The sequence below is a fragment of the Poeciliopsis prolifica genome, unplaced genomic scaffold (genome assembly GCF_027474105.1).
Source record: "Poeciliopsis prolifica strain line A6 unplaced genomic scaffold, Auburn_PproV2 SCAFFOLD003, whole genome shotgun sequence".
In the NCBI taxonomy this organism is placed as follows: Eukaryota; Metazoa; Chordata; class Actinopteri; order Cyprinodontiformes; family Poeciliidae; genus Poeciliopsis; species Poeciliopsis prolifica.
Window position 1 is genome coordinate 8265016 of NW_026562378.1, and position 21453 is coordinate 8286468.

General features: G+C 37.4%; 1 protein-coding gene across 5 annotated transcripts in view; it reads right to left on the bottom strand.

Moving 5' to 3' along the window:
- Positions 1-21103, bottom strand: part of LOC129357520 (MICOS complex subunit mic25-a-like) — a 53558-nt gene extending 32455 nt beyond the window's left edge. For 4 of the 5 annotated variants that reach the window (XR_008605503.1, XR_008605504.1, XM_055026690.1 and 1 more), the window contains exons 1-6: positions 20870-21103; positions 19320-19416; positions 18915-18969; positions 17354-17495; positions 6375-6395; positions 4367-4450 (exon numbers count right to left, since the gene is read on the bottom strand). Coding sequence is in view for 3 of the 5 variants with exons in the window: in XM_055026690.1 (XP_054882665.1) it covers positions 4367-4450; positions 6375-6395; positions 17354-17495; positions 18915-18969; positions 19320-19416; positions 20870-20953 (483 nt within the window). In the remaining 2 variants the exon portion in view is untranslated. The remainder of the gene's footprint in view (positions 1-4366; positions 4451-6374; positions 6396-17353; positions 17496-18914; positions 18970-19319; positions 19417-20869) is intronic. The other variant, XM_055026695.1, reaches the window with a different exon arrangement.
- Positions 21104-21453: the final 350 nt, after the last annotated feature.

A 21453-nucleotide genomic window follows, 5' to 3' on the forward strand; every position in this document is an offset into this window, starting at 1 on the left:
TCTTTTGAGTATATTCGTCTACAATTTTTACTAATTTTATTCTTTATTAATGATTTTAATGGTTAAAATTTCTCCTTGGAAAGTGTTTATACAAAAACTAAATTCTGTTGCTGTTTAATTTTATTAAAAAAAAAACTTAAAATTAAAAACACCATTCTTGTGACTAAGCTCACTATTAATTCATTGCATCTGGACAAGTTCTGCATCTTAGATGCCATAAGGAAGTTCATATTTAATGAAATATCATCTTTTACCCAGTCATTTTGATCAATCAAAATCTTCTTTTGACTTTGTCTCTCTCAAATGCTGCTACTGCCAGAGTGGGTTAGAGGGGATCCAGGTAAAGCAAAAACATTTAATCGTCAAGGAATCCAGGCTCAAGCGAGTCAAAAAGACATTGGACTTTAATGGGGTTTTTTGTTTGTTTGTATTGTTTTATTTCTTGAGTGAAAATCTGCAAAACTCTGTTTGGTATTTTTGTATGAGACATGTAGAGACCTCTTGAAAATACTTTAAAGTCAATCATCTGGTTCAGAGTCCAAAGTAAAGAGACTTGGGACAAACTAAAATTTGGTACAGAAGAGTAATACTTATGGTCTGTCTTAACGGCAACCTTCTGGCGAGCCATCAAAGATTTGACTGATGTTGACAGGGAAAAAAAAGTCCGATTCAGAAAATGATGGTCAGGCAGACAGATTTATAATGAGCCTTATCATACCAGCTAAGCACTTAAGTGGAAGGCCACTGAGCTACTTCTCTTTATTCTTAAAGACATTTTGCCTCTCATCCGAAATGCCTCTTCAATTCTGAACATGGTTTAAAGTCACATGCTTATAAGTTCCAGTAATAACAATCATACATGTAAGCCAACTGAAGTCACTAATGGGGAAATCATAGGTCTTATCCTCCATTCAGCTCATATTTTGGATTGTTAGTAGACAATGCAAACATGTCCCCAACAATTCCATTTGAGTGGTTTCAATGACATCTTCTAAGGTGTAATTTGCTGAAAAAAACTCCTGTGGAGATGAGTCAGGGCTGCAGAGTTGGTGTCTGAAAGATGAAATCTGAAGCCATAGTTAATATTAGTGTTCATAGTTAATATTTATGGATTTTTCCCCTGCTCTCTTAAACCACTTTTCTAACCTCCTAAAGGTTACACATTTCTGTCTTTTAAACAAGTATCCCGTGTCCTTGAGATGCAAATGAACCGTGGATTCTAAACCTGTGAGTTTGCTCTTCTCGGTGACAACGACTGTGGTCGGAGTTCACCCCACAATCAGGGGGTTGCCGGTTCACCACTAAGTTTGTGTTTGGGATGAACATGCCAGGAAAATATCCTTCCTTTCTTAGACTCCAGTAATAAATGGAATAAACATGTTCTTCATCTTAGTCTAACAAGAAGTCCAGTTGCCTTCTACTTAAGCACTTAGGATTGTCATGTCCCGAATGGAAATCACTTTGAGTATATAGTAGTAAGCTCCACCATGCCTGCAACAGCAGTACAGTATGTACCATCAACATCAATCCATTTCACACCAGATGGAAAAAAATAAAAGAAAACTTATATCCATATCAAATCAGTTAAAAAGACATTTTGTTTTGCAGTGGAAATCCAAACTCCATTCAGCAGCTTTGTTTTTATTGTCAGTATATATTTGTAAGTGAAAAAAGTACACAATTTATTAATATCCTTAGGATGCATGCAGTCAATCAGTTACTATATAATAAGTTCTTCAAAGATGACAGCTTGCCCATGAACCTGTCAATAAAAAGACAATATTCACACGTTTACACATACACCCCCGCACACCGGCTGTTTGCACATTTGTGTTAGTAGTGAACTCAAATGGCATCTACAGCCTTTAGACAAACAGAATACTTTGTTATCTTCTTTCATTTGTAAGACAAACAGGAAATTGAAGTATGTTTGATTATGTCTTTTCCACACAGGCAACACACATGTGCACACTCACATATTCTTCCAGACAACTTTATTTAAGTCAAAGGAAGAGTAAGACAGTAATTGTCATTAAATTATCTTTGTTTTAAACATTTATAAGTACGAAGATGTTTAAAGCCTATGTGTGATCAATATGATGATATTTAAATATAAAGAATTAGAATTTAGGTAGATCCTGAAGATTTTCACAACTCCCATGAAGGGGGATTTATTTAAAAAATAAAAAGAATAAAGATTGTATTTTGATTAGATGATTGGTGATTGAGTTTGCTCTTTGTTTTATCAGTTGTTTACCATTAACATTAGAACATATTTCTAGAAAATGTTAATGGTAAACATGATAAACTAGTTGCCAATATGACAAAAAAAATGCTGGGAGTTTTTGTTGTATGCAAGTCCCATGTTAAAACGTATACAGTGTTTTATTCAGGAGATCCATGGTCAATATCTAGACTGTGTCTGAGTAAAACTATCTATGACTATCAGCAGCAACAGAATAGAAAGTACTGATGAAACAACTGAATTGACTCTGTTATGAATGCCTTTTATTTTATTTATTCTTGACAATACATTATGAAAAGCTTTCTTAAGGATATGACTCAATAGTGAACTCTTTCAGTCTTTTTAATTTTATGTATATGACCTCTGTCCGTCACCATTCAAATTTTAAGAGACCATTTATTTTCAACCAACTAAATTCAGCGACAGTTATAGGAGAATAAAAAGGAGAAGGGTAGGCAGCAAAATAGGAGCAATGCCATGAATGGAGAGCCGGATGAATAAAGTGTTGGACTGCAAAATGAAGGAAAATAAGGTGGAAGATGGTCGCCGACTGAGGACAGACAGTCTGTTTAATGCACAGTCCGCATAGCCTTTTTTTTTTTATCTCCTCCCACTCAGTCCCTTTCTTTCTCACTACCTCATCCACATGCAGGTCAGCTGCGAGAAAATGATGGGGGGAGAAAAAGATAGGAGAGAAAAAGGGACTGTGGCGCCAAGCGAAGAAAGATAGAGCATCCTGCACTCTCCTGCCAATCAGTCTTCTCTGTCAAGCATTGCAGCGCGTGCTGCTTGCTACGAGTCATGCAGAGACCCCACCATTTAACTTGGCTATGTAAAAGGTTTTCTCAAAGGCCTAAAGGAGGTGAGTGCCAGGGACTAGATAAGGTCCCCTCCTGTATACCTGATGGGCACTGCCGCAAGGAGGGAGGGTTAGAGTGGAAGAGCCAAAGAGTCTCCAACTAATACTTGAGGGAAAAGCTGTGAATACACACAGTAACACCCAGAGGATGGGCAAGGAGAAAAGGGCAATAGCATACAGAAGAGTTTGTTTTTCTTCGATGATTTCATAGCTTTATTTCATATTAGGTTGCCACTTAAAGTTTCATAACATAATATCTTTCTCTACGTTTTATTTTACTTTTACATGGTAAGTGCAATGAGCAGAGAAATTGCAAATGAAGACCAAGGCAGAGGTGCTTGGCTACAATACACAGCACAATGTTTATCAGAAATTAAACTCAGCACAAAAACCTAACACTAGATCTTTAGTATGTGATAGAGAGGTGGTGATGTGGTGTTGTCTTGCAGCCGCAGGTCCTAGTCACTGTGCTGCTGCCATGTCAAATGTCTAAAGGAGAAAAGGGCACTAGCCACACGAATTGAGTTATGGATTTACTTATATTTTTTAAGCAAGTTCCTCCCCATTTGAGCTTCATACTATTTTCCAAACAACAACTGACATCTGATGTGTTTTTTGAGTTGAAATCTGGTATGTATGACACATTTTTCAATAGGTCCTGATACTTTACACCACAAACTTTCTTCTTGTATGACACAAGATTCAAAAAACCAAAGACATCATTTCTAAAAAAAAAAAGAAAAAAAAAAAAGAAAGAAACAAAGTCCAACAACCTGCATTTATCTTTTTCACATGAAAAACCATAAAATGGTAGAAAGAAGGGTGTCTTATTTTTGTTTGTTTATTTTTCTGTAAAGCATTTTGAGCTTCCATTTACATAAATGGTGCTGTACACACAAACTTGCCTTGCCATATGTAATGAAGTAAATAAATCCATCTGAGATGCAGCTGCTTCATCACATCTGAATTCCCATCTGGCTGCTGACTCAAGGTAGTTTGTATTTTAATACTTCCTTGATAATCTATAGTAGTATAACTTATATTCTTACCTGAGGTAAGATCAATCTACCTCTGTAATTATGCCATGTTTCTTTTGAGAGAGTTAAAAATAAAAAATAAATAAAAACACTCTTGAGAAAGCTGTGCAATGCAACAAACCAACAACTTTTTTGGACAAAACCACTTTTTCCCACAAAATATAGCTTTTGTGATTTTCTAATACTTCAACAAACAACCACCAAAAATGGCAAAAGCATTCTTACTTTTTTCTCCATCATTTCTAATTGCTCTTTGTAGAAACTCTGGATTGTGGCCAGCTCCTGTTCTTTCCGCTCCAACAGTCTAGCCTAGGAAAGAAAACAAGAAAGAGACAGAGATTAAATGTGAATGACAGCATATATGACAGCCCATATTTTTTTTTTTTTAAATGACAAAAAAAAGAAAAAATCAATCAATTAAAACACTTAACCTAGATTGATTTATGCTATCTTTATCTTACAGAGTATAATAAATGCTTAAACTAAATATACTTCACATGTTTCCAATTGATACAATTCTATGCAGGAGAACAGTACTTGAAGGTGTTCGCTGAGTTAAACAAGTCATATTACGACTGTGTTCCCCAAAGCATTAAACACACAACTGGGCTTAGTAATACAGCTGAAAAATGCAAAAGATTAATACTTTCTTCCACTGTGAATTAACAAATTATTTGCATATTGAGATTTCAAAAGAATTCAAAAACAAAAAAGTGTGATTTCATCTTTCCCAAGTATTCAGTTAAAACATGACTGGTTATGTATTTCTGGGTAGCCTTCACTTCTTTTCACAAGTCCTACTAATTCATTTTAAGTCAAAATAACATCAGTAATGTGTTGGAACTGTACATTTAATTAGAACCCATAAAATCTAGATTACAAAGCAGCACAAAGAATGTCTATTTCATTGTAAACAACGCCAGGCAATGACACTTACAAAGCTAGTTAGGTGGCATAAGATTGGCACAGCTGTGGCTGGAGGTGAAGTGGTGATGTTGACATTAGCAGGAGGTAAAAGCCTTTTAAAAGCTCAGTGAGCCAAGCTGTGACAGGCAGCAAGATGGTGGACTGGCTGAAGAAAGACCCACAGTTTGGGCCATGGCAAAGCAGCATGCAAGCAGAAGAAGACAAAAGACAGATGTAAAAAAGGAAAAAAAAAAAGAAAAAAGAGAGCGACAGGGAGAGAGAGACACACTTTGAAAATCTGTTGGTATTTTAGCTGGAAGATAGATACATGTATGCATTGATAGAAAAAGAAACCTGTTTCAAAAGCATAGGGGCATACAATTTTATAATTTCCAAAATATTAATGACATGATTAAAAAGAACTCCATGAATAATATGAATTTGAATAACACATAGTGAAAACCAGCAAAAGAGCTAAAAAAAAAAAACAGAAATCAATAGAAAATAAAAATGAATGAGTTTTGAATGGACAAAAGTCAGGGAGCCAGAAGATTGTAAATACTTTGTGCTTCACAATGCTGAGAAATATGTTCACTGCCACATTGTACTGATAATTCAGAAAAATGTATTTTGGTTTTCAAATTAATTTATTCACATAAACATATACACACAGAGCCACTAATTTTTTTTCAGAAAACAGATATATTGCTTTAAGCTGATTAATTATACAGCCGTATTTTAAAACAAACTCATGAAAAAACTCTTGAATACACAAGAATTAATGTGAAGTCTGTTATGGTGTTATGATCCGAGTTGCCATGTTGTGTTGATAGAATCACCTAATCAATGTTGTCAAGATGATGACTATTTTCTCTACTTAACAGGTGAATTAGTAAGAGAATGATCAACTCTTCTTCTGTACCATTTAAAAAAATCAGTATGCCCACAAGCACAGCTACACTGACTGACATAACATTTATTGTAATCCAGTGTAATCTCATGCTAACTTAACAGACACACGCATCTTCGAAGAGCACATGTGCAAATCCCTACTCTACGCTCTCTCTTTCAACGGTAGCTGTTTGATGCTTGCAGAATGTGTGTATATGTGCGTTTGCATGTAAAATCTCCTCTGCCAGCAGCACAGATGATGTGTAATTTTCTAGCTGAATACCTCCCAAAGATTTGTTGTGCAAAATGATGGCGGCAGCACACTTGCAGCCTTGCTTTAAAGCACAATGAAAACATGACATCTAAATAGAGAAAAGAGACAGAGAAAGAGAGAAAGGAATAGCCGAACTAAGACGGTAATAGTGTTGTTGCTTACCCACGCATTCAAATCTGCTGGCTAGGAAATAGAGAGGGAACTGGAGTTAGAGAGACAATAGAAGGAGGAATGATACAGAGTTTAGGTGAAAAAGGAGGTGAGATGAAGACAAATTTCAGAAAGTAGAATCCAGAAACTTTCAGAAGAAAGAAACTTGGTACGTCTAAAATCCCTTAGAAAAACATGTATGGGTTCTGTTGTTGCTGTTGTTTGCGTAGCAGTATACTTTTAGAGTTTATATTACATTACATTTACAAGAAAATATATCCTGTCGTTTCTCTAGACATATTGTTAAAGAAACATACTCATGCTTATACTGATACACAGACATATCCATCTAAAACTGTCCAACGACTAAATGTTGTAACTTGGTTCCAGTATAGCTTCTGTTATGGTGTTATGATCTGAGTTGCAATGTTGTGTTGACAGAATCACCTAATCAATGTTCTCAAGTTAGCTGACAACACTGTGCTACAACAGCCTTAAATGAGAATCAACACCTTCTAAACATTTCAGAGGCAGCATTTCGGGGTGCTCTGTGGGAAACAAAAATGTTGACACTCACAGACAAGATGCTATGTCAGAGTACTGAGATCAACATAATCTTCTAAACACACTAAAAAGTTCATTTTTGCTTTGCAGTTTCTTAAGCTATATTACTTATTCACAGCATGTGTTTTAGTTAAAAATCAACCAAGTCAAAAGTTTGAAGTAAAGCTTTGCTGTGATTTCTAGTAAAAACTGTTGAGGTTTCTGAGATTAAAGCAGTTGAGCTCCTGTGCATTATTCTGTTCAAATAATGCTTCGGCAACACAGTTACTCCTAAACTTTAGGACAAATAAATGAACATGGAGTTATCTGACACTCCTAAATAGCATATCCATTTTTATGCTATTCGTGATCATTTATAGACCTTTGCTACTTGGTGTGAAATACGGCCACAAAGTATTATATGACCATACATGGTAGGCTATCCCCAAATCAAGCAAAGCTCAGACAGGCGTACAATGCCATATTCTGTTTTATTGTTCCTACCAAGCTCTCCCAGTCTGGCATTGGATACAGAACACAGAGGGGACAGATTAAAGTGGTAGCTGGCTCTAATGTTGCTATGCCTCATAAAAACACCATTGAGTTAAATGAGGTGAACTCACAAAGCCAGTGGCTGCAAAATGTGTTTGTGTGGTTTTGGGTAATCTTTGTAACGGATACAGCCGACACCATCTGTTAAACCTTCCCGCTCTTCGGTCACTGGACCAAATCTGAATGTGTGTCTAAGAGTGTCCATGTATGTGTGAATAGCCGGATCCCCGTGGATTGCTCACAGGCGTGAGGCAGTCCCATTTCCACAGATGAAAGATTTTAGAGGAGAGGTGAAGGGGCTTGTAGAGATGCAGAGACAGATAAACACACACATGCCCAACCAGTTTGATGGAGTCTGCGGGCCAATAGCAAACAGTGACTGCAGGTACATCTACCTTATATTTATGTGATTCAGGTCTCTCTGATGACCAAACGTCAACGTGAATGTAAAAACCTATAGACTGACTTTTGGAACCATCATGGCGGTGGCTCTAAACCATCCACTCGTGTATATAATAACTTCAGAACAATAAAAAATTTTATTTGGTTCTCTTGTCACATGTCAGGCAATGTATTTTATGTTTGGTTGGAGGACATGACAACTTTGTCCAAAATGGGGTGAATTTATATGATTAGAGGAAATGAACGCTTTGTTCTACCATTTAAGTTACCAAATCCCAAGAAAATGTCGAGCTGTCATGTCACTTATTCCACCCTGCAATAAACTGGTGACCAGTCCAGGGTTTGACTTGTCTTTAAAGATGACACATGTAAAAGAAACATTTTGAAAAAGCTTCCATCTATCTATCTGTCTGTCTGTTTGTCTATCTATACATACTCACTGCCTTCTTGGTAAAAAGGCAGTAAGCCTCATATTAATTTATTCAAAATTAATACTTGCAATGTAGGTAGAGCATTGTATTACCTGCATTGAATACAATACACTATTGAATACAATATTAATTTTACATTCAAAATTAATACAATGTTACATTAGATTATTAATTTACAAATTGTTCAACCCGCTGAATTGATTAATCATAAAATATGGGGTAAGTGGACAATAGCTGACACATTAGTTTAGCCTAGTGTAATATTAAGCTAAAATAATTATTAGTATTACTGCAAAAAACAATGGAAAAACATCTTATGGAAAAAACATGCAAAAATCATCCATTTTTAATCAGAAACAGTTTCATCTTTGCACCACCTCATGTTTATAGTTATGATCCTAATATTTATGTCCTTTTCTACCCAAGTATCTGGAATGGGCACAAACCGTTTCAATATCAGTGAGTAATGTTCAGAGGAGAAAAAAAGAGGACAAATAACATTTCAATAAATTCTGTTTTCTCAGGAGACTTGATGGGTCCTTGTCTCTGCCTGACAATAATTCATGCATTTTAATAGATAAGAATGATCTGAAAGTGCAAAATATCTGTATAGGTGAAAAGGGGGGCACATTTTACCAGCCCAGAAAAATCAAAGCTGCTCCTTCAATATAACCACACCAATTTCATGGATCCTGATACATTTGATCATGTATGCTTAGTTGATTATGTTTGCTGCGTGTACCGAGCAGGTCACCAGATGCACCAGCTTGGCAACGCTTCATGCTTCATTTAGACTTGGAATCTTAACCATCCAGTAACATAGTGTGTTTCTGTCTATTTCTCTGTGGGAGAGGAAAACAGAAAAAAACAGAGGCAGAGACTGTGACACAACAAAACCATGTGAGCATAGCAATGTAAATGTGTGTGAGTGAGTGCATGCATGCGTGAGTGTGTGTGTGTGTATATGTGCATGCATGGCAATATCAGACCTTTTGGACTCCAACACCACCTCGCAAAGTGTGAAACGCTTCCTTGGAAATCAATTATGTAAATGATAAATTATGCAAATGGTGCGTGTGAATGAATCTATGTGTTTGGGGAGAAAAGGTTTTGGTTTGGTTTCAGCCTGAAAGTCAGGAGAGTCGAGAGAGAGAGAGAGTGAAATGAGGGAAGAGGAATAAAATTAGGATTAGTGTGGAGAATGTCACAGGAAGACACGGTGTGCACAATTTGACTCTTGATTTGGCTTTTTAATCAGGAAGAAAGACGGAGATAGATGCAAATACAAACAGAAAAGAAAAAATACTTGAAAATTGTGGCTAATTCACTGACATCCCTCTGAGCATTTCCATGTCATATCATAATGGAAGTCATATCATAATGGAAGTAAGCATGATCATCACATGTGCCAGTAATAATACATATCTGTGGTAATGCCGAGCCCCTGAATATTATATACTTATGATTTATCGGTGCTGCTAAATTAGCTAAAAAGCAGCATTTTTCAAAACCTTTGCTTTGAAAGGCACATACACCCATAGTTGCGCTTCAATGTGAATTTAAAAAAAAATTGTCTGTTTTTATTCTATTATTGCTGCTACAAAAAAAATAAAGTAGTTTTGAGGTACAACTTTATTTTAGTGATCAGTGATAACATAATGACTGCTAACAAGGAAAGTGAGTACCACAGATCATCTCTTCATCATGGCAGCTGCGAATGTCTTGGTATATCAGGCAGTAAGTAAACATTTCAACCTTTTGATTACATTGCATTAATGCATTTTATTTTATTTTTACAGGCAGTTAAATCATTCATTTTGGCTGCCCTGGGTATAGATATTTTTATTTTATTTCATTAAATAAAGGAACATGCATTTTGCCATGTTTCTGTAGTCGTTTTAGTTTGGCCAAAGGGAAAACTCTCTAGGCGCCTCACAATGTAGCAATAGAGCAGGCACCCGATAGACGGCAGCTATTAGCCCTGGAAGCAGCCGTCCGTGATTCAACTCTCAACCTCAGGATCTTTGTAGCATGTCGTTCCCCATCTTCTCTTAACCTCTTTCCTCTAAAAAAAAAATACTTAGAGTAAAGGCCACTAGCCCCACAAAATCTTCTATGAAATGAAAATTACTGTCAAGAAGGACACTTTCACCTTTACACATGAATGTCTAAGAATAAATCAAGCCTCTCTAAAAATTGTTCAGTTGTTTATGTATTGGAATTGTGCATTTCATTTTCATGATCTGCATGGTTTATTTGCAGTCATTTTAGTTTGATAGAAAGGATAACTCCATATCAAGTAAGGCTGCCTGACACCTTTACTTTGGAATAATATGACAACAATAAGTGCAGAGCCTCTTGACAACTGCTCAAGTGTTTATGCACTGCATTTATAAATTTATCACCACACCAACACCTGTGGATGATATGTGTATCATCCTGCACCTGTAAATTAAAAAAAATACATGCAGACATGAACTCTTACATGATCATGCACACAAGGTGTAGCAGAAATACCATAGGCATGAATTGGTTAGTCTAGCTGTTTGCTCATTAAATGTGAGGTTTCTTCACATAACCGTGGGAGGTTAGATGAATTAACACTTCATCATCAGCCTTCTTTGGCACACAGACTGTCACAGACACAGAAGGGTTGGGGTGAGACACTGCCAAGGATATAGTGAGAAAGAGAATGCAGAATAAAAGACGAATGCTGAAAAAAGAAAAATAGGTTTTGTCAGAAAGGAGACAGAAGAGTTGTACAGTTATCTGTTCAACAAATGTGTGCAAAAATCAGACTAAACATCCATCCATCCATCCATTTTCTGTTCATCCTTATCCCCAACGGGGTGGGGAGGTGCTGGTGCCTATCTCTAGCTACGTTCCGATGAAAGATGGGGTACATCCTGGACAGATCGCCAGCCTGTCGCAGTCATACCAAATATAGTTATAATTTTTATAAATTAGATCAGGTACCTTTGTTAGTATTTAAAAAAAACAACTAAAGCCTTTTTATAAAACATGTATATCTTTGCTGTCACAAATAAATGTGATCGTATGTGAAGAAAAAAAAAACAAGTGTTTATTTATCCTATATGAACTGGTCTACAACTAAACTACTAAACAATCATGATGGAATTTATTTTTATGAAAGTCTTGTCCAGTTGACTCATTACATCCCAGTAGCTCTCTGATGGGATGGGTGCAGTGCTCCAGCACATCGAGCCTTTCAGCTGACAGTGTTTGTGCTCGACAGATCAAAATCTCCTCAACCTGAGGCGTTATCTGCTCGACAGCAGCTCCAGCTGCTCAAAATGAAGGGGACAAGGTTTTGCATCTATGAATGAGCAAGCACACACAAAGGGCTTATGTGATTTAACATGAAGAAAAGATGTCAAGTCTCTGGTGAGACTAAGGTGAGGCAGTTTAGACTTAGTCTTAATGCCAGTTTTATGTTTTTAGTGTTTTTATGTGAGGTAAATTTAAAAGTGTAGCTGTGTGTCCATTTTCAAAGGGTTCTAAAAGTATTCAATCACTCTTTGACATTTCATGATGCTACAACCACATACTTCGACGTATAACAATTTCACTGCCTAAAACAGTATTGAGATATAAACGTAGAAGCTGGATTCTAGTTTTTAAACATCTGACACCAAAACTGAGCTTTATTGTCATTATGAATTATGCCATGTGTAGCTGAATACCAGCGCTGCTAATCTTCCTGAAAACAATTTATGCTCCACCCTAGCCCTAATCTTTGCCCCTCTTACCGCCCCATAGACATTTTTCTAGATCTGCCCCTGGATCAAAATACTTCCCAATTAAGGAGGTGAACTAGTGAACCAGCAGCAAGGATGAAGCATCGCAATTTATTTCTAAGCCTTGCAATAAACTACAAGGCTATTTCTTGCTTATTAGCTACTATATTACTTATTAAACTATATCTGTTTTTTCCCTATCTAATCTCAAGCCTTGAGTCTCCACGCTGTTTCTATCCACAAAGTTGCCTGATTTTAAACATGAGTATTTTCAAGAAGAAATACTTGCCTCAAATGATGTGTTTCTATCAAAGACCGATGTCTTATAGAAGGACAATCTTCCTCTTTCAGAGCAACAATACAGTTAACATTTCCATTTATTCTGCTAAAACATAAAACAATAAATCTCCAAATCTGCTGAAAGGATAATAGTTGAGAAAATAACGTTGCTTCAGGCTGGTTATCAGGAAGGGATGAGTCAGTAAATAAATAACTGTGCTAATTAATAACAGTAGAGACGTGTAATGCCTGTTTGTAATCATGGAGATAAAGAAAATTCAATTAAAATGTAATGGTTAAAAAAAAAATCAATGCAAGTAAAAAATGAACTGAAGTTAGATTAAAAACGGGGGGGTATCAGGGGAGAACTGACAAATGTCTTTTAAAGTGGGACAGCAGGGGAGCCGGCTGGTTAGCATCTTGTAGCTGAAAGCTGCATATTCAGTGCAAAACACGACATTTACACTCCAGTGAAGTGTCACTTCCTGGTGGTTTATACACAGCAGCAAGGCAGCACATTGTTAACATGTGTGGCACCACCGCCTGTGAACTGAAGGCTTGTAATCTCAGGTCTGACTTTAACGAATGCCAAGCTTTTCAGCCTGCTTTTTAAAATAATTTCTCTTGAGACAGTATCAGGAGCATTTCCATGTCTCATCACTAACACACAAAAACACACAGGAGGAAGGAATCTAGGAGAACATGTTGCCCAGCAGCCCATTTTGCAGAGCAGGGCCGGGTTCATCTTAATTTTAATCCCCTACCAGGAATGAAAATGTTACAACAATGCCATCTAGTGCCTATTCACAAAACTACATGTTTTTGCTACACTGGAACCAACACACTTTGGAAAAATATTAATGGGCATATCAAACCTCAACAAAACGGTACTGCAACTGCTGAAAATGTAATGTAGCGATAAATAACAAAAGACATTAGAGAGCATGAGGTGTGCTTTACACACACAGACCAAAGAATCTCACAAGAAGGACATAAGAAGTGAACAAAAGGGTGTTAAATCTGTTCTTACACGTTGTGATTCAACCACAAAACCAAAAAGATCCTCCTACAGACGGTGTCATTCTTTACGGATGAATAAAACCTGTCAGATTTAGTCGGCTGTAGGTGTTACAAGCTGCTCTTGATGCAGAGCTTTTCTTCAGGCTCAACTGTTAGGATGAAAGTATTCAGACCCTGTTGAACTGTCACATTTTGTGACATTAAATCCACAAAGTTCTTAGTGGATAAGGTACCAAGGTGCCAAGAAGTTTTTCAGTAAATTTTCAAAAAAGAGGATAAAGCAAATCCACAGCTACGGTGGGATAATTGGTCTACATGAAAACAAAGCTAGCCAGAAGAAAGCCACAAGGAGACTTGAAAAACAAATGCAGGTGTCCTGCTCAGATAAGATTTGAACTTTTGGCCTAAATGCAAAAGTTTAGCTGTGGAGGACATCTAGAACTTCATATCACAGTGTCACAGTGGTGGTAGTATCATCCTGTGGGGTTGTGTTTCTTTAGCAGAGAGAGGGAAGCTGTTAAGAATCCATAAGAAAATACAAAACACTTGAGAATGTGTCACAGATTTACTTTCTGGCAACCCAACAGCCCTAAACATACAGCAAGAGAAACGATGGGACAGCAAATTGTATGAGTTAATGGCCTAGTCAAAACTAATTCAATTGGAAATGCATAGTTAGACTTAACATCAAGGAATCTCTGTAAAGTTGTAAAGTCATAAAATGTAGAGAAATGCCAAAGAGAGGCACTGTAAAATAAAAAAAAAATATCTCCCAGGTTATTAATTCCTCTTGAATTCAGATTATTCAAAATCCATGCAGTACTGCAAATAAAATAGTTCTGATATTGCTGTGCAAGTCTTCTAAAATTCATATTTGTCTGTGTTTTGTCAAATTTCTGGTTTTTCCCAGAAGATATTCTGCTGCAATTATCTTTTAAAATTAATTCAATTTGCAGCAAGTAATGTTATTGTTGTGTTTTCACTGGGAATAAAAGACTGCTTTGATATTACAGTACAAACCTTCACCCTCAGCCAACAGACAGGTGGGAAATTCTGTTCCTCTCAGCCGGAAAACAGACTTCTCAAACTCAAAAGCCTAAATTTGGTGCATGTGTGTGCGTGTGTGTGTGTGAGATGTTTAGCACTGAATACCTGGGCGTACTAATGACATTTTTCCTGCTTCAGGAATGACACCCCCCGAGGTGAAGAGAAAAGACAGGGAGGAGAGAAAGAAACACAGGAGATACAACAAAGGAGAGAACAGGAGGTGTTAATGAAACTTTCTATTTTCCCCACATCTTCACTCAAGGTTTAACAGTTAAATATAGACCTAAGACAAGACAGAATGGCATTGTGAAAAACTCAAGTTCTATACTTTGGAAGTCAGCTAATGAGATGCATGTCAGCTAACATAAATGTAGGAACAAAGATTTAGAAGTCAAATGATAAACCATAATAGTTCCTTGGTTAATAAAGCATTTAGGTGGAAAGAAAACTCATCCAAAAGAAACACTTCATCATCTTTCATATATATTCATTTGAAGAAATATGTTCAAATATCATAGATACTTACAGTATATCTATGATAGATATTAACTTACCTATTAAATTCATAGAATTTCAAGTAATATCTACGAACTTGTTAACTGGCCTACTTGACAAGCAGCTATACAGACAACCGATTGATTATTAAGAACATCATTGTTGCAAGAACGCCATTAGAAGCCCTGTTTGCAACAATCCATGTCAGTAACACAGCAAACATATGAAAACGAATGTCAGATAGTCAGATGAGGCCAAACTGAACATGAAAAACCCTGTAGGGTAGAAAACAAACACAATGAATGAAAAGACCCTCTCCACCTTTAAGGCCACCATCTTGTTGCCACTGCTTCACTTCAGCAGAGACGAGGATGTTGAGAAGTAAGTATGGGTAATAATTGTGTTGTTTATCATTACTATGATAATGTGTGATAATGTCTGAATAATTTGTTACACATGGTTCCACGAAAGCATATATAAATATCAATAAATGTAAGTAGAAAATTCAGTCTTTAGATGCACAAACCGGGCAGACATACCCCAAAGACTTGAAGCTGTAAATTGCAGAAAAATGTGGGTCTACTGAGGACTGATTCAGAAAATAAATAAATAAAACTGCATGTAGTTTTTCCTCTACTTTATGATTATTTACGTAAACAAATAGCATCACAAAAATTACACTCATGTTTGTGTTTGAAATGTCCTGAAATGTGATAAATATCAAGTGCAATGAGAATCCATGCAAGCCAGTGTAAACATGAGGAGCTTTCCTGCACATTAACAAGAAAACAGCTAGTGGCATTTCAGACTAACCGATTTCGCCACACTAACAGTGTTTTAGTTAGTAAGTGGAGCGGGAAAAAGAAAAGCTTCCTAGCTTACTGCTGTTAGAGACGTTTATCTGCACGTTAGCAATCAGAAAAACACAAGCAAATTACAGACAGCTGCTTGCATATTGAAACATCAAAGAAACGAGCAGGAAATAAAAACATGTAGAACTAAAGTCTGCTGAATTTTATTTACCACATCACAGAAAAGAGTATGACTGACCCGTCTATGAACTCTTTGCAACAAGACACACACACTCCTCCTATTTACACGTACACACAGGTGTCCAATGCACATGCAGTGACAGCTACTGACAGAGACGCACACACACATGATGAATCTCAGCAGTGAATGTCGGAGCTAAGGCAGGGGTAAATGGCTAATTTGAGCATTTGTGACAGGCAGCCCGAGGCATGGCGGCCAGCCGCTCATCTCTTCGACAGGTATAGCCTTCACACTTCCCTAACCTCCTCATCACCCCAACAGTGACACGTAACCTGCATGCCGGGAAGCCCAGAGAGGATGTGTTGAAACACACATGCACGCGCACACACAAGGATGAGGGGGTAGCTCTATATGTACTCGTGTGTGTATAATTGTGATGGTGCCACAATAGAGTCTGTGAGCAAACGTATGATTTCAGTTGCTCATCTGGCTTCCACTCACATAAATAAAGCACTTCCAACCAACTTGAAAAGCTTTGTTGTAAAGCGTATAAGAATAGAAAAAGTGAAGCGTGTTTCTGAGCTTCCAGCTGTGTCGATGCTGCTAGGAAGTGCTGAAAATGACAGGGACGCTTACCTGCTGAGCAGTGAAATTTGAAGTTGTGGAAGCTTGTAAATCAGACTTCTAACAATTTCCTGAAAAACCGTTGCAAGACAAAAGAAAAAAAAAAGAGTTTTTCATTTATAAACTAAGGAGTGGCTTCTGCCTGGTTTGGCTCCATTGTTTGTCTGGATGAACTGAAGCTTAATTTTAAGCAAAAGGGACAAATCAAGGTGGGCAGAATGAATCTGTTCAGACGGAAACAGGTTTTAAAGGTGAGAGCGAGCAAAAAGCACTGGTGAGACAGAAGAAAAGGTGCAAATAAAAAGGTGGAGTGGGGTCACATAAACACTCTGCACCTCATGCTCTCTAGACCTTTCACACACTTTATAAGCATCTGTTTCACACCTATTATCACCTTAAAGCAAAAAAGCTTCCATTTCCTTTCGCTTCGATGCTCAGACACAATTCTGTGTCTGCTGCTCTAACCTGTCAAATACAAGCATCATCAACAACGGAGGCATCTAAACATTATTGTACTGTGTAACCCGAGAGCTTGTCAATTACTCTCGACTTACGCTCAAGTAAATAAATGCAATGCATGCAGGTGGACTCGGTGGTCCTGACAGAAATTGCGCAAATATATCTTTTAGGAGTGCTGAATTTCTAATTCTATTGCATCATTGAGGATTGTGAACATTTATGTGATTTCTATTAGAGCTGGAAGCATTGGCAGCATGGTATAAAGTTCATAATATTCAATTTCATTAAAACAAGAGAAAAAAGATTTATTTGTTGAGACTGGTCAGTGAGTTATGTTTTATTTGGATTGTGTACAATCGAGATCCAAAGAACCAGACAGCATACTCACCAGTACGTCGCTCTTTTCATAACTTTTCTCTCCGTATGCAGAAGGGCTGCTCCTATCCATGTCTTTGATGGCTGAAGACTCTCTCTCCCTCTGGCTGAGCTTGGCCAGCTGCTCCTCCAGCAGAGCCTGTTGACGCTCATAGCTAACGTCAGGAAAGATTTAAGATGTTAACATTTGACAATTCATGGAGAGGCCACTTAGAAAACAAGCTATCATTCTCATATGCATATTTAACTTCTTCACAATGATGACAATCGGATGGCAAAAATATTTTTCTGTCAGATGACAAGGAATAAATCCATTTAAGTTTGGGATTTTTTTAGTTTCACTTTATAGCTTAAGTGGTTTACTGCTTTTGTTTTGCCTCACTTTAACCAAGAGGAAATGTTCACTAAGATCAGAAAGGTGAGAGAGGTGATATTTGTGCAACAGCTGCCTTCATCACGTCACCCGACAGCCCACTGCTGTTTATATAGCAGCCTGAGGGGGGCAGTATCTTAAACAAGAGACACGCCATAGGTTAAATTCTGCAACTAGCAGCTCCAAAGCCAGGAGCAGTTCTTCAGGGCCTCCACAACGGCCCTAATAACGTTGATTAAATTATTCTGAAACATTTCATGTTAAATAAAGGGAATTAAAAAGTAGTTTAAATTGTTATTTTAGCTTTTTATTTAAATCATTTTAAGCAACATCTTTTTATTTAAAGCAACAGCTTACTTTCACATCCTAAAAAAGTAGACAATCCTAAACTTAATTCTCTTCAAATTAAATAAAATTGTCAAAGTTCTGACTGGTCTGACTGGAAAACTTGACCTCGCAACTGACCCCTCACGTACACTCTTTTGGCACTTATGGCTCACACCACATGATAGCATAGCATAATGTAAATAGGTCATCTAAAATACCCATGATCTTAGTTTCTCTGATGCTTGAGAACCTATTGGTTTGTGTGCTTTACATAATTTTCCTGCAGCATAACTCAAGTGCGCTTGCACTTATTCTCAACTTCAATCTGCTGTCCAAATATAGCCCCCTGAGATTGTCCTAGTATAGAAGCAGCAGCTCTATGCCATCACGCTACTGTTGATAGCTGATCCTTTACTGAAATACTTTTATATCAGAAAGAACGTGATGCATCAAACTCTCCATAAAGTCCCACTTTCATCTCATCAGTCCACAGAATATTTTCCCAAAAGTATTGGGGATTATAAAGATGTTTATTTTTTTGTAAACTTTAACTTGTACTATGTGCTAAACTGTGTGTGGTTTTAGCCTTGGAAGTTACTGGATGTCATTTCTGTTCATCATTTTAAACCAGCTTTTTTCTATTGTTGAAATTTATTGGATGAAGAGAAAAAAACAAGACATTTGAGGGGGCAACTACTTTTTGATTATACTTCTTGTGTTTTAAAATCTTAAGCATCACAGAAACTAAGTCATGGGTATTTTACATGGCATAGTAAATGTCAAATCAAGGTGCAGAAATGAATGTTACACCGTAAACCACGATGAACAAACCAATGTAGTGACGTTGACATTTTGAAAGAAACGAAACACTTACTTTTTACGCATCTCTTCCTGTGTCTGCAAAGATGATGTTTCTGCAGATTTTGAACCTAAACATCAAAAAGTAAATATCAACATTAACAATAATATAATAGATGAGTATCAACAGTTTATAGACAAGAATAACTGGTTCAAGTTTAAGCCTGAACCAGTTTGTATATTCTAAATAACACTTTAAATAAACATAAACATATTAACATTTTTTACATTTCAATAACATGTTCTCAGAAATGTACTGAGTTAAGTCTGTAGATTATTTGCTTTTTGTGTGGTCTAAATTTTTCAATAAAATCTAAATACGACAAACAATTACAAATGATTTTCCCTTTTCCAGGTAATCTTCGGAATAATGACTGCATAGAAAATGTGTGATACAAGAAATGTCGCACTTCGGGCATACTTGGTGATGTCTTTTTAATGTCTGGACCAGATGGCAAACTCCAAGTTCTTTCCGAACCAGCAGATTCCCTCATCCGCCGGCGGACATTCTCAGAAAGCTGGACCAGAAATATAACATAAGAACATGAACTTCGTTATGACATGTTATTATTGTCTCATCAAGACAAACAGTATACCAGTTCCTAATCCTGCTCCTTGACAATTATTCCACTAGTTATTCTTGTAGACAAAATATGTTAGCTTTTTCTTTTGTGGATCAGGGAAAGGCAGAGAAATGAACTTTTTTTTTCCATCCATCCAACGCATTTCGGCCGGTTGTATCCGCAATTTTGTTATTCAGGTCGTGATCCAAAGCTTCTGACCATAGATGAGGGTGGGAACGTTGATCAACCGGTAAATTGAGAGCTTTTCTTTTTGACTCAGCTCTCTCTTCACGACAGACTGGTATAGCGCTCGGAGAAGAGACTCTACCCTTTTCTGGCTCAAGATCAAGACCCTACTCCTTCTTCAGACTGACAGCATCCCTCACCAAAGGCTACCAGGCCTGGCTCCAGGGTGGGGCCCCGGTGACCTGAGTCCAGGCAAGGGAACACCATGTCCAAAGTTCTTGTCCATCATAAGGGGTCTTCGGGCTGCACTTTGTGTCGTCCCTCACCTAGGACCTGTCTGCCTTGGGTGACCCTACCAGGGACATAAAGCCCCAGACAGCATAGCGCCTAGGATCATTGGGGCATTCAAATCCCTCCGTCACAATGAGGTGGCAGCCCAAGAAGATTTTTAAATCCCATTTTATTTTTAATTTTATAACCGTAAGCACAAAATTACTGTTTGTAGTTTCACACACACCTGCATGCTACATATCACTAAAGTGCAAAGACTCCTGCTTTGATCCCATTTGCTGATCAAAACTGCTGGATAGGAGAAATTGTCTCCATATGGAGCAGATGTGTTGAAATCCACCTGTATTCTCCAGATAATTGAATGTCAACACTTCTACCTATATCCAGGTAGAACCTTCTGATAGTAAACACTTTACAGAATTATGGATCGCAAATGCGTCGCCAGAGTCATTGCTAATATCATTTGCCTTTGTGTTGTGCTAAATAATCAAGTACATTTAAATAGCGACATCTGGCTGCTACCTTCCCTCATAAAATAAGTAAGAATGCGCTTAGTTTACCCCTGTGTTTATTGACAGTCAACAAACCGTCAATAAACGGTTCATTGACAGTTAAACTGTTAGGGGGAGTTATTTCGCCCCCTGACAGTTTACTTAGTTGATATAGCATACAAGCTAACAGTAACACAGGCTATAAACGTCCACGTTACTAGCTACAGACGTAACTGATTTTAATTCAATATAAAGTTAAACGTGCGTTACATTCACGAGAAGATAGAAAAATCCTAGTTCATTTAGGAAACATCATGAACCAGTCTGGCTTACATAGCGAGGACCAACCTCAGCCTCAACACCTCCACAATTATATTAGCATCCATTGGAATGTCTAATCACTTAAAGTCGACTGGCTATACCACCAGCTAATTAAATACCTTCACTCCTTCAACTACTGTGACCTTCTCGTGTTCGTCCAGCCTGAAAGATACAGTCCTCGCTTTGCTCCCATTTCCTCCCATCCTGAGTGGATAGCTGCCCGTCTCCACGGGATAAAATAAAAAATCACAACCTCGCTTATTAACGGTTCTAACAGCAGGTAGACATTAATGACACGGTAGTCGGAGTCGGCGCCACAGCAACGACTTGTCAATATACTCCAATAAAGGTCATTTCGGAGTTCCAGTATCCTCAACGCTCATTGGTTACAGGAAATAATTCGCATCCAATGGAGTGTGAGTAGCTTAAGACGTGCTGCAAAGCATAATGGGAGTTGTAGGCTTGACGACTTTTAAAGTTTACATTGTTTGAACTTTAAAGCTTGTCAGACATACTTAAGATAACCTTAGGACCTTATAAAATAAAACACCGTGGTGATTTCTTTTTTTTTTTGTATTTTCTTTATTTGTCTAACCCAGCTTGTAAAAGTCATAGTGCAAGGATAACTCTACTAGCTACACAATTTAAGCAATCAGACAATGAAGTTTGTTCGATGCCACAAAGTGACTCTAAAATATTTCAG